This window comes from Semicossyphus pulcher, unplaced genomic scaffold (genome assembly GCF_022749685.1).
Source record: "Semicossyphus pulcher isolate SPU_LCO1_2020_fin unplaced genomic scaffold, fSemPul1.0.p SCAF_17, whole genome shotgun sequence".
In the NCBI taxonomy this organism is placed as follows: Eukaryota; Metazoa; Chordata; class Actinopteri; order Labriformes; family Labridae; genus Semicossyphus; species Semicossyphus pulcher.
Genome location: NW_027211681.1, coordinates 587,790 through 602,135, shown reverse-complemented (window position 1 = coordinate 602,135; position 14,346 = coordinate 587,790). Strand labels below are relative to the sequence as shown.

The window sequence follows — 14,346 nt, the reverse complement described above, 5'->3', positions numbered from 1 at the left end:
CATCCCAGCATCTAGGTAACATTTTGTTTTGTGCTAATTTAAAACAACTGGTACCTTCAGCCTATGTGACCACGAACAAATTTATCAAGGTGTTTTCTCCGAAAATACGGCTTTATCGTTCGCTACCTGACAGCACACGTCGACTCTACACATTTGTGTAACGAAAAGTGACGATCTACATCTGGCAACACTATGAAAATACATTAAACAATTGACATCGCGGGGCAACAGGAACATTATAACAAGCGTGTCTTATTTCAGTTTATAAAATTATTATCAAAAGCAATGTAAAGTTCTGCAATCATTTTCAAACACAGCACTGTTTGAATTTACATCTTTCCTCACATAGCCCGAGGCAACGACATGTTTTAAGAAGCCTAAGCTCCCAAAACAATGTTACCTGAATACAATGAAGACAGAATCTGAAATTTAAGCTCCGTAAAGTCACCAAAAAAGATCGTCACAGTTAAAAAGTATTGTATTTGTTATACTGTGTAGTGTGGTGGGCTGCTGCAATGCTTGGTCAAAAGAGCCTTTGTTTATAGAAAAACCGTGCTAAATATGTTCGGGTATTTCCTGCCACAAGCTCAAGGTAACCAGTTGTTTCAGATGAAACAAAAACAAAATGTTACCTGAATGCTGACGTAATTAATTAATATATGACACGGATCGGGCCAGTGTCTTGTTGCGGTAGCTCACAGCGTTAAGTGGATGATCATGGAGCATTATATTATTGCTCAGGTGAGATCGAAACCAGGTTGACACGTGTTGGAAATACTTTATTTTCTGACATGTATTTATTTTCGTTGGCGGCTGTGATGAACTGCTCACTTATACAATCATTTTTACCGCTGTTGATATGAGAGGAGATCTGAACATCGTCAGTGATGTGTTTATGAATGTGTGGCGAATCCGGCGACTGAGGCAGAAAACAACTGCTGCTGTTAGGTAAACACAGAAACAGCTGGCTAACGGAAACCAGTTAGGGTAGCAACCAGTAGGGCGATATCACCGGCAGTGTTTCCGCTACATACATTTTGCCGGTGATATCAGAATATAAAATAATACTGAAATCTTTGAGATTGTCAGTTCAATGTACTTTTGCTGAAGCCCAACAAGTACAGGACTTGTGAGTGCATTTTTACATTGGGGTGTTGTTTCTTTTACTTTTCTCAATGACCAGTCTTCTTGATCAAGGTCCAGTCCTAAAAGTTTGCTTTTATGGGTGCCGGACAGGCTCACATAGAGCTTGCACCATATGTATCAAGGGTGAGTCCTTACCGCAGCGGCCCACGTTATCATCCTACCACAGTCTTTGCTGCATGTCATCATGCAGGGGTCTCTCCCCCTGTCTTTCTACATCTGTATAAAAAGTATCTTAAAAAAGTCTAAAACTGACATTTAGGTAGGCCTACCTATAAAATGACAATCAGGATTTTTGAATTAATTCAAATCTTCATCACACAAGGAAAATGGGGAGATTTAAAGATTTAATAAATTTGAAAACAATTATCTGCAGCAGAACAAAACACATCTTGAGCAAAGTTTTCATATCATTCAAATTAAGTCATTCTAATGGATTTTTCTCAGTTTTAGCCAAGTTCCATCATGCAATATCTGTCAACATCTGTTCATTGGTTGCCTGTTAGTTTTTGAATGTATTTTAAAATCCTTTTATTGGTGTTCAAATCTCTGAGTGGACAAGCCCCTGAATACTTGTTCAATATGCATTTAATAAGCCTCATCTAGATCACTCTGACCCAGTGGCACTAGTGAGTATGGAATATGGAGTGGAAGAATGAGGTGTCTTTTGAAGCATGTCATGTCCTTGGTCCTCCCTGTATGCCGTAGGGGGCTGATTGCACACTTTAAAAAGTCATCTTAAGTCATATTTGGTTAAGTATCCTTTTCATCAATTTTATTTTAATAAACGAAAAAATGACAAAATGTAGCCTCTTGTTTCTTGTATGCTATTATGTGTTAAAAAACTGCGTCAGTCAACGGGTATTCAGTCTCATTACAGAAAGGGATATAAGTCAGAAGTAAGACTCAGCTGATGTTACTGATGTCTGAGCTGAGTGTGAGTGAAGACCAACATACCGCTGATCCTCTGTCAAAGGGTAAGTCTGGCCTGGGGAGGAATGGGGGAGAGACAGAGAGAGAGATAGAGAGAGGAGTTAAAGGTCAGCATGGCTGACTTCATTGAGAGAAATAAAAAGCTCAAATGTCTTGCCATTTCAGTGAAAAGGGTAAAGACGCCCACCAGCACTCATTTACATGTTTTGGATGATCTAATAGTAATACATGCAACAAGGGCTGAGTGAACTTTTTATGTTTGCACAGAAGGCTATACTACCAGGACTAAAGGACTAGCTGTTAATAGTGGCCATTTTTATGTATATGTATCGCTCTGGGTCCCGCAATGAAGCTGGAGCGGCAGCAAAACAATAGATACTTTTTCCGAGTGTCTTTTTTTTATTTATCTGTGGGCCATGGCCTACATGCACTACTTTGGAAGGTCATTCACCGCTGTGAGGCGAACTTTCAAATGGTGTACTTTCGCTAATATTGTTCATGACATGAGGGCACATGCAAATTAAATTAAAAGTGACGTCTGCGTCTTCCAAACGGTGTCAGATGTTGTGTTATAGCGTAAAGCCCACAGAAAACATAGGATATTGGTTATTGCCAGTTGGTAGAAAGGAGCAGAAAGACACACACACACACACATAGCACACGGGGGCTGTTTCCCTGGAGGGTCTTTATCTTGATTTACACTCTAATTGACCCAAATATAGTGTGCTGTACCACAATCAGAGGTTTTCTCCAGCCTGCATGGCCTCGAGGGGACGGCCCTGCTCATGAACATTCACGGGCACTCACATCCACAATAACAGAGCAGCTCAACGCAGCAACGACAGACGGGGAGAGACAGTGATTCCTCTTTCTTTGGAAAACCCCATCTCCTGCTGTGCTCGTCCACTCGCTTCATGCCCTCGGTTCGTTAAGCATCTGACTTGACTTCTCCCTGTACGCCACCTTCCGTCTCCCTCTCCTACCGCTGGTAGGTTACGGAGGAGATCCCGGTCCCGTCTCTGTGGCCGGATGACTCCTCATCCGGCTACTTTACTGGACCTTAGGTTGCCTTAACGTACAATGAAGACAGGGTCCGATCAGGTTTACTTGGGTAAATATGCAGGACAAGCTGGGGTACAACCAAACTCCCACCTCATCAAGGACGTCGGCGTTTTTTTTATCGAAAATCTAATTGGGAAGGGGCGGACTGGGCAGGATTCAATGTCGGGTGGAGCAGGTGTGGAGACCTTGCCCACCGCCCGAGTTGTGAGCGCACATCACGCGGACACGAGCTCTCTAACGTCCAGCTCAACACAACAGAGTAAGTAAAGAGTAGCTTTTATGCTTCCAAAGATGATTTATTCCCCGATGCTCATCACAACATCATGTAATATAAGTAATGTCATATAGGCCTACTGGTGTAATGGTCCTACACTTAACTATAATGCACATTTGTGAGACTTTCTGGAGTAATAATTGATACAAAAATATATTGTGACATGTATGCTATGGGGTTTCAGAACGCGCTCATCACAAGTCCTATAAAAAAAAAAAAAAACAACAGAAGGTTAATAATCTCCAATTATAGATCACATGTCGGCTACGGATCAATATGTTCGTACGTATCACTGACTTTTTTAAAGGCGTTTTTCACGCCGTCAAGTCGTCTATTCATCCATCATCAAGGTGGCTTTAATCGGCATATGGAGAATATAGAAAGCCAGGATGAGTGATGTGTGGGGGATGACTGCTTCAGCCGTGGCTTGCTCTCTCCGATTATCCACTCTGCTCACTTTGCTTTTCAAACTCGTTTAAATGCCGCCTTTCACTTGGCTTGTAGTGCGTTTTAACTTTAAACGTATCTTTATGGAACACAAACATTGCAATAATAAATAAATGGTATGTATAGGTGAATATTTTTAAGATCATAATAAGCACAATTCATCCCATTATCTATAAATCCAGAGGACAAATTAAGAGATCCGTATACCACAGGCAAAATATTACGCTTATGGATTACGCAAAGAACAAAAACCGAAAAGCGCCGTAGTAGCTACACGTCAACAAAATTATTTCAACACATCCTGTGCCATTTGTGCCACTCACACGAACTCTTTCAAAAAATGCGTCACCCACTGTGGTAACTCCGGTCAGATTCATGGATTGTGAAGTGCAAAACAAAATACTATTTTAAATTTGTATTTCTTCTGAGGACATTCAAAAAAAAACTTTGAAAAACAAGTAAGGAAAACGCCAATTTCTATAGTTTTAGGTAGACTGGAAATTGTTCTTATTAGTGCTAAGCTCAGCTACATATGAGTAACCTGGGCTGGGAAATGTGAAAATTTGTCCAGTGCTTGCGTTTTTATTACTAGTTTTTGGTCAGTCAGTCAGTCAGTCATGTTGTTTCCTCTGCTTTCAGTTACAGGAGAAAATAGAAGTTCAGATGACCACTGCTGCTCCTTATAGACCAGGGATAGATGCTCCCCCACCGTGTCTGAGCCGGTACCTGAGGACAGCGACGAAACTGACAGAAATACAGGCCTGACAGATAATAATGACGACGCGCAAAATGTTTTTGACTCACAGTCCGAACAAGAAGCATCCTCTGAGCCGAGCCCCAGCCAGGAGAAAAAGATCCGGACCGTGTTCAACCGAAGACAAGTGCTGCAGTTGGAATCCACCTTTGACTTGAAACGGTACCTGAGCAGCTCGGAGAGAGCGGGCCTGGCAGCGTCTGTCCACCTGTCGGAGACTCAGGTGAAAATCTGGTCCCAGACCCGGAGGAATAAATGGAAGAGACAGCTGGCGGCGGACATCGAGGATGCACACATCCCGCACTCCTCTCAGCGGATTGTCAGGGTTCCCATTGTGTATCACAAGGGACACCTACTGCAGCTCTGGGTTTCAACTTGAGCGGATATCCAGATTCTCCATCTTCGATCAACTACCCCTTGTGCTCGTTTGCTCATTCTATGAGCATAATAAGATCCCAGATGACAGGCTTGCTGTAAAGACTGGAAGACGATATCAAACTGTTTGTGTAAAGCATAAATTCACCTTGTTTTGCAATAACATAATGACACAGAAAAAAAACTGCAACTGCATCCAAAGATAAGAGCCTCGGAAAAAGTGATTATAACACACAGCAGCCCAATGAATCATTATTATATCTGTAAGCTTCTACAAGAGCCTGTGCTCCTGTGACAGAACGGACTACCAGGCAAGAATGTCAATACCGAGTGCAGGAGGGGTAGGGGTTGGCGCTGATCATTTATGTTTGTTTGAATACAAAGACATTTTTGTCTTATTTTTTATTTAAACCCACATGTCCTTCCAACGTTGTACATTTTTCATATAATACAGAAATAAACAAAATAAGCACCGATTTGTCTGATTTCAGTGTTGAAACACAGTTTTCATTTAGAAATATTCACACTCTTCTTAGATTATGCAAGCGGAGTACCAATATAGTTCAGTATATATATATTTGTTTATACATCAATCATAATTAAAAACTAATGGCTACCAATAACCAGGATACAAACAGTACTGTCAGGCAGTTCGGCCCTTTTTTATTCCAGATTAAATCAGCTGCAGGGTTGTTCACAATAAATCCCTTACAGTCAGCAAGTTGTGTCCTTATCGTGTCATTATATCGATGAAGTAACGAATCTATATGGCTAAATAAGAAACAATGGGATACGATGCTGTTAATGAGTCCCCGCAATGCATACCACATCAGAAGTGCGAAATTCCGAGTTCTTAAGGATTTTTAAAAAAGACATTGATAGCCTACTTAAAAAGGAAAATGATAGAGGGTAGCATTTTATAAATGAAACCAACAGTTCAGATTGGGATTTGAGACTTTCCCATTTTAACATTTTGCAGCCATAACAAAATGTTAAATAATGGAATTTACATATGAACTATTAAAAATAAAAGAATGGATCATTTTATAATGCAACTTGATAAAACGGTGTATCTGATACGCAACTTCTAAAAACACAGAAACACAATCTTACGGATAAAAAAACTACAATAAAATACACACAAAAAAACATTTAGAAAGTATTGTTTGGATTTTATAGTGAAATTATAATACAAATTAAATTATTCATTTACCTCGGGGGGAAATAAATGGCAAAAAAAAACCCGGGTTGCCGCAGATGTTTGAAGAGTCAGGAAATCAGAGGAGAGTGGGGGTGAGTGAAGGGGGGTCGACCACAACACTTGCCTGCTCTCCTTCACATCCTATCCCCTCGCTGTTTCTGGACCGTGCATGCTCCTCTGGACCAACCAATGAGCACAACGCACACTCCGTCTGGTGTGTGTGCAGTAACGGTGCTGACAGAGAATCATCAGCCCAGCAATATCTGGTAGAGCTGCTGCTATGATGCGCGGAGCACGAGACGTTCGTGGTCAGATTAACGTCATGTTCCAGACCTAACGGCGTGCAGAGTCGCGGAAGTAGCCTAAAGAAAAAAGGACTAAAGCATTGGAGAATATGAACAGAGTTGATCCACCATGTCGACCCACCGCCTCTCTGAAATTCACAATTGAGAACATTCTGAATCTCAAAACAAGCGGGAGAAAATGTGTTAGCTATCAATCAGCCGGACAGCAGGATGACTCGGCCACGGTTATTCCTAAACAGGGTTTCCACCAAGGGGAACACAAAGTCCAGTTAAAACAGGACCAGGGCGACAGGCTTAAAGAATTCGGTAAGAGGGTTTTCCTAACCAGGTGATGTAGAGACCGTTGTCATTCGATACTATTACGCACGACTCTCATTAGATAACCTGCCAGTTTTAGGTTAAAGTAACTATATGGCACCTGGGTCTAAATTCCAGCAGATTAAACGAAGTGTCATTTTGTTCGCAGAGTTCAACACAAACTGCAGCAGAGCAACAGAAGCAGTCATCGTAAGCCGTGGAGAATCGAAGAAGGCGGCGGAGGTGCGCTTCGAGAGCGGAGACAGCAGCTGTGACGATAGCAGCTCCACCACCACGGCCACGGACTCCAATAATGCAGGTAGCTCTGTTAAGAAGAGCAAAGTGATAACAAAAAAGAAGACACGCACAATTTTTTCGAAAAGACAGATTTTCCAGTTGGAGTCTACGTTCGACATGAAACGCTATCTGAGCAGCGCAGAGCGCGCCTGCCTCGCCAATTCCCTTCAGCTCACAGAAACCCAGGTGAAAATATGGTTTCAGAACCGCAGGAATAAATTAAAAAGGCAGATATCGACCGAAATTGAAGGACCTGTTACTGATTTCACCGAGACTGTAAAGCCAGTTGTAATTAGTCAGCTCCCGGCTTTGTACAAAGAGGGCAATCTGCTAGGGAGATGCCTGCTGCCCATGCCTCTGCCCGTTGTTTACCCCGGGAGTAGCACGCCTTTCCTCTGCTTCTCCAACGCCAGCAAGTACTTCAGCCTGTATGATGGGGACGTATAATAGTTGTATTATTCCCACGTGAAAGGGACACTTTTGGTGGTCTGTTGGCAAATTTCAAGCTTTTAATGTGTTTCAATGATGGGCTTGCCGGCGGCCATACGTTCGTTAGCCGGAGGTGTATTTACGTATCACTTAAAAAAATAAGCGGATTCGGTATTACTTTCCAGATGTAGCTGTGGGTTTTTCATACAGGACTGACACAAGAGGTAGCAGCCAGAGCTAATGACTGAGGGTGGCCTAAACAGTCTAAATCAAGACAAATTATTATTATGATTATTATTATTATTATTAGCCTACGAGTTTCTACAGAATTTCCAACTGCTTACGCCACCATTAGTCACCAAAGAATTTACAACAGCCTACAGTTTGCATGCATTGCCTGTATCATAATACATTTTTAATCACTGAAATTATAGATGTATTTATATGCATGTAATTAACATTTTAGTCTGTTTCATACATGTCTATTTTTTACGAGTGTCCTACTTACTTAAACCTGTGTTTGTCTCTAGTCATTACACCAGTAACTGAAACTGTAATTAAAACATCTTCATTTAAGTAATATTTTATATAACTGTATCACTAATTTTGAATTGAAGTTTTACCTTACCCACAATTTCAAAATTAAGAACAATGTATATTCAAATGCAGATAATTATTTCAACCAGTATTTCTTTTTTGTTTGTTTGTTTTTGTTTTATAGGCTACTTTTGTAATTACTGCATTACGTGCAATGTGGATATTTTGGGTTTATGGCAAGACTTATTGATTGAAAAAAGACGTATGTATTAAAAAAAATATTTTCATCATATTATTTCTATCATATTGAAGTTGTAAACTCTTAAATCATTGCAAAAATGTCAACATTTGGTGTCAGTTAATGCCCCTTGACTTAAATCTATAATTGACTAAATGTGCGCTAATCGATAGGCCTCCCTTGTTTGTAGGCACACTCATTTTTTTCTGCTAAGACTCACTCAGACCTTACTCAAAGCTGTTGGTATGAATGGTATAAAATATATATGAAGTCAGTAATGCTTGTAAAAAATATATATAATACATTTTAAGTATACTAATAACAGTACGATAAATATCGACAAAATGGTGGATGTCAACAGCTAAATCTAAATATTTATCTTTAATTGGTCAAGAAGCAATTCAGGAAAATAAACTGCAATTTATAAGTAATATCAGAAAGCAATTTGCCTTCCCATTACCACACATTAAGTACAAGACAAGTGGGTCAATATTACCCCCACTCCTCTTGCATGCAGGAAGTGGTGAAAAGACAGAAGGAAGGAATCATCATCTTCTAATTTTCAGTGTGAAAGCTTTTGGTTTCTTTAATAACATGCCTCAGAATAGAATATAATATCCTTTGAAGGAATGTGGATTTATCTACAGTCAATGAGAACAGTCCAGGAATAAACAAGGCCACTTGGTAGAGTAGGGGGATTCAGTCCTATTCAATATTAGTTATACTTAAGTAAGGAAAAAGAATTACAAAGCAATTAGCATCTATTTTTAAATCCAAACCTATTTCTGTAAGTGTTCATATAACCTGCTTATCTAGGATTAGCCTAGATGTAGGGTATACCAAATGATTTGAGCCAATCAAAATCTGGCTTTTGTGGAACAGAAAAATTGTTTTGAAAAGTGCTTAGGCGGCAAAATATGACCCCATACACCACGTTTCATTTTGGATTTGTTTTAGTCTTCTGATTGTTTAAAGACATACATGGTTCTAGATTTTTGAAGATCTCAAATGGCTGTGACGGGCAGTAAAACTTCCCATGTTGAACAGCCAGCCGCCTTGACTGGATGGGCGGAAAATTAGTATATAGGGAGTGTTAAGTAGTGATATTTGGACTCATGACTTTTCAAAGATAAAAAAAATACATCATTATTTTATTGCTCCCTGCAGGGAATTATTACCCCCTTTTTGTGCCACAAATTCATTGACAAATTGATTTGTTACTGGCATGGAACTAAACTGGATCCTGCCTGATTTTTAATGAGAATCTAATCTAAAATAATCCTGCATGTATTGACACATAATAATAAAATAAGTATTGTGCTATTTTTCGACTAATGAAAATCTGCTTCGTGCATCATCTAAGCTAAAAGTCAATTGACCTGAGCAGTGCTTCATTTGAACTTCGGCGCACTTTTCTACAACTCTTACCTTTTACCTATTTATTACTGTAGACATAAATAATAAGAACCGGAACCCTAATGTTAATAATCACTCAGGCACCATCGAAGATGAAAGGCCTATTATGTCCAGCAGACTGTCTTTTGTTTCAGAGCTGCTAGAGTGAGTCACAGCAAGGTTTAATCTTTGGCAGCTACCTGCTCATACATGACGGCAGACATGATGCAAGGTGGGGTTAGACTGAAATGTATTTAAATGACAATTTATGTGGGCCATCACAGCGAGGTCTTTGGACTGCAGAGAATAAGGGAAATTTGTTTGAAATATTTTATTAATTAAGTTTAATTATATATTATGAATAACCTAACTAAGTACATGTCACACAGTGTTTGTATGCACATACCGCCTGTGTAAAACTCTCTGGCAGCTTCTCTCTGCATGACAAAGTTGGGACCCCTCTCTAAGCTCACTTGTTACTTCAACCTCTGTTGACCTCTCCCAGTCATCTGACAAAGATCATCACCCAAGACTTAGACTTAGACTTAGACTCAACTTTATTGATCCCTTTGGGATGACTCCCTCTGGGAAATTCAGTCTCCAGCAGCTTATACAGTACAATATAATAGGAAAGAATCAGCACACAAAGGGTAAAAAATAAAGATCAATATATATATATATATATATATATATATATATATATATAAAAGTACAAAATTAGATAACAAAATATATAAAATATACACTCTTAGAAAATGTACAAGTAAACAGTGGGTAATAGTTCAATTAAACTAAATTAGGTTATTGCACTGTGGTATTAGGTTATTGCACTGTGGTGAGAGATTATTGCACATTGACAGATTTTTATTGCACATATGACCCTTTGAGAAATAAATAAATATTACTATTGAATAAAGGAGGATAACTACTATTAACTTTGTGAGGTGAATTTGTGGCTACCGCTTGTGAGAGAGTCTGTCCCTGTTACCTCCTCCCCCTAAGTGAGGAGTTGTACAGCCTGATGGCATGAGGGACAAAGGAGTTCTTCAGTCGGTTAGTCCTGCACTTTGGAAGGAGCAGTCTCTCACTGAACAGGCTCCTCTGGTTGCTGATGACGGTGTGCAGAGGGTGGCTGGCATTGTCCATAATGTCCAACAGTTTGTTTGATGATCAGATCAGATGATCAGAGAGGGCATCCCTGAGCATGTTTCTGCAACATGAAGCACAGAACGGACTGTCATCAACAGCAACAACATTTTACTTGGAGGATTTCATGGAGGTTCTATAAGTAATGACGTGTTTAAAGAGGTTAATGAAATCTTAAGGAATTAATAATGAATTAGGTTAGAATCAGAATCAGCTGTATTGATCAGGTATGTGTAAGTTACAAAGCAACTTAAGTTAGTGATTAAAATTAAATATATTTGTAGAGGCTAAGCCAATGCTTTAAGCCACTGAGGCATTTCCACAGGAAATGTGATTGATGCGCTTTTACTTTACCATGACGGATGAATGAACGTCCACTTGCTTCTTAGTTACGATGCACACAAGTCCATTTATTTCACATTTCATTCATTAAATCACACATTTTCACACAACAAATCAGCATGGAGCATAACGTGATGCAGCACAGCGGTCAAAAACTGTTTCTCCTGTTCAGGTTGGAAACACCTGCCGAGACAGAAAGGTTCCTCAGCTATATAGGCTGACCCGCCAATCACAGTCAGTCCATAACACAAACCAATTTACATCAAATCTGCTCTTACACACCGGCCCCTAATTGTTATGGCCGGCAGACATGGCAATTCAATACAACCAACAAAAAGAGCACAATATGAGCATATGAAAAAAGCAAATTTTAGTGACCCAATTTACACTTCTTGTACCAGACAAAGTTTAGTCACAGGTCTCTGTGTTTTCCCAAGAAGCCAGGAACCACGGGGAGCTGAGGGATCCATAATGACAACAACATCTCCAACAGCCAGACTCTGTTTCCTCTGATTCCACTTCTGCCTTTCTTGCAATAGGGGCAGATATTCCCGAATCCATCGCTTCCAAAACAAGTCTGAAATGTACTGAGCTTGTCTCCAGCGCCGCTTCACGTACATGTCAGAAGATCTGAAAAGTCCCGCTGGTAAGCCTGGCTTTCCCTTTAGAAGAAGAAGATGGTTGGGAGAGAGCGCTTCCAAATCATTTAGGTCGTCGGACAGCTGCGTGATAGGACAATCATTAAGAATGGCTTCTACTTCACACAAGACAGTGTGGAGCCCGTCCTAATCAAGTGTCTGCTGGTGTAAAACTGAGTTGAGAACACGCCTCACTATGCGTATCATGCGTTCCCAAACTCCACCATGATGAGACCCGGCCGGAGGATTGAAGCTCCATTCAACTCCTGCTGAAATTAAAGCTCCTTGAATGCGCTCAAGATTCAGCTCACCACCAGCCTCACGTAGTTCTCTCTCGGCTCCAATAAAATTTGTTCCATTGTCTGATCTGATGTGAATGACTTGACCTCTCCTGCTGATAAAGCGTCGTATTGCATTTATGCAAGCGTCTGTTTCCAATGAGTTTGCCACCTCTAGATGAACTGCTCGGCTGGCCATACAGGTAAATAACACTCCATACCTCTTGCGTGTCGCTCTACCTCTTTTTATCTCCACAGGTCCAAAATAATCAACTCCAACGTTTGTGAACGGAGGCAAATCTGGAACAATTCTCTCCTTAGGAAGATCTGCCATCTTTTGCTGCATAGCTCTGCCATTAAGGCGTCTGCAATAACTGCACTGGGATATGATCTTCCTCACAGCCGCATTGGCACTAGTAATCCAGTATTTCCTCCTGAGTGTAGATAGTGTATGGTTTCGCCCACTGTGTCCCAGCAGTTGGTGCATGTTCCTGAGAATAAGCTTGGAGATATGCTGCTCCTTTGAAAGGATGAGGGGATGTTTTTTCTCTGACGTCATCGCTCCTTTGCCTAATCTCCCTCCCACTCTTAAGAGTCCATTTTCCAAAATGGGATCAAGCTTGTAAATAGAACTTTGTCTGCTTACTGTACCCTTTTCAGACAACACTGTAAACCCGAATAAGTAAGCAGAACTCAAAAAATGTAAGGCAATCAATTGCCTTAATTTTTTTAAGTTTATCAACTTAAAAGTCAAGTGTTTTCAGAGCTTATATATTTGGATTACATGCTACACATACCTTTTGATTACAGTTAAATTAAAGTGCTTATTAAGCCAACTCAAATATTTTTAGTTCATGTGACTTAAAGTTGTTATTCACCTATCCCAAGGGATTAAGTTAACAGAACTTAAACAAAATGAGTACACAAACAAACTCTTTTTTTGTTAACAAAACTCAATATTTATTAGTCGCTTTTGTCATTATTCTTAATTAATCTCAACACAAACACATTGGTTGTGAAACTTAAAACCATGTGACTCAAAACTTAAAAACTTTGTGGCAAGTGATTGCCTCAATTACGTCGAGTAAAACCAACTTTAACAGATTGAGTAAATGTCTTCTATTGAACAGTATTTTCTTGTCCACTCCCATTTTACACACTGTTACGCCACAGTTAATAGGGATAAGACACAGAAAGACATTTTAGTAGAAAATGTGAGTACATTTTAGAGTAGATCTGGTCCTAGATCTTGGATAGGTGCGGTATAGTGCACAAATTAGTCCAAACATTACCAGGAGCAAGTCTGGTGAGGCTTACCATAATGTCCCTTTGTGACGACACAGATGACGACAGAGATTTTCACCACTTAGCAGTGAACTGGACTTGTTTCATTATCACTGATGACGGTATGGATGGCCACAGAAACATATCCAAGCTCTGGCTCATCAGACTCGTCCTGAATGAAGGAAAGAGAGATACTAATTACAAACTAGTCCAGCTAGTATGAAGATAGTTTAAAAAGAAAAAAACAAAATATGCACACTTTACTACGCAGTACTTTTGGGGTGTTTCAGATCAACAGATTTACTTTCACATTCAAAACAAAGCTCTACCCAACAAGATCTTCCTATGTTGCTATATTTTTTGACTCCAACTTTTGGAGTTATGTTTGTAAGTTATATTTTAGTTAAAAATGTTTTTGAGAGTTGTGTTGTGAGATGGACCGATGCTAAACTCAGCATATATTTGGAAATGTTTTACCAGACCTCCGTATTGCTGTGAACAAAACAACACTGATCTCATTCATTAGTAATGGGAAGACCAAATATATGGACAGACAGACTGAACAAGGGTAAGTGAGAAAATGTGCATTTTGATGAACTGTTCACTTAATATAGAGTGGTATTGGTAATCATTCAAGGAGACTCACTGTGCAGGTTCTGAAAGACTTCCTCACACAGATACAGAGGCAGGGCATGGAGAAGGGTGGTGTCATGAAGTCCCTAAAACAATAGGGAGAATAGAATAGAAGTGAAGTTTACTGAATAAACCTAATTTTAAACAGTCCAATCAGAATATATATACACTAAAAACCTACTCACATATTTATCAGTTGGGGAAGATGGGGGTCAAGATCAGCGTAGAATGTGCTGGGCAGGCTCTGGCTTGTGATGTTTAAATTCTGCATTCACCTAAATTTAAAAACAGAGCGGAAGGACAATACAGCAATATCATTAAGTCAGTTCAAGAGTAAT

General features: G+C 39.8%; 1 protein-coding gene across 1 annotated transcript; it reads left to right on the top strand.

Moving 5' to 3' along the window:
- Positions 1 to 3,297: 3,297 nt before the first annotated feature.
- On the top strand, positions 3,298 to 5,090 carry LOC138594309 (homeobox protein HMX1-like). Its single transcript, XM_069665370.1, is given in 3 exon segments — positions 3,298 to 3,397; positions 4,499 to 4,960; positions 4,963 to 5,090. Coding segments are annotated over 3 exon segments (690 nt in total).
- Positions 5,091 to 14,346: the final 9,256 nt, after the last annotated feature.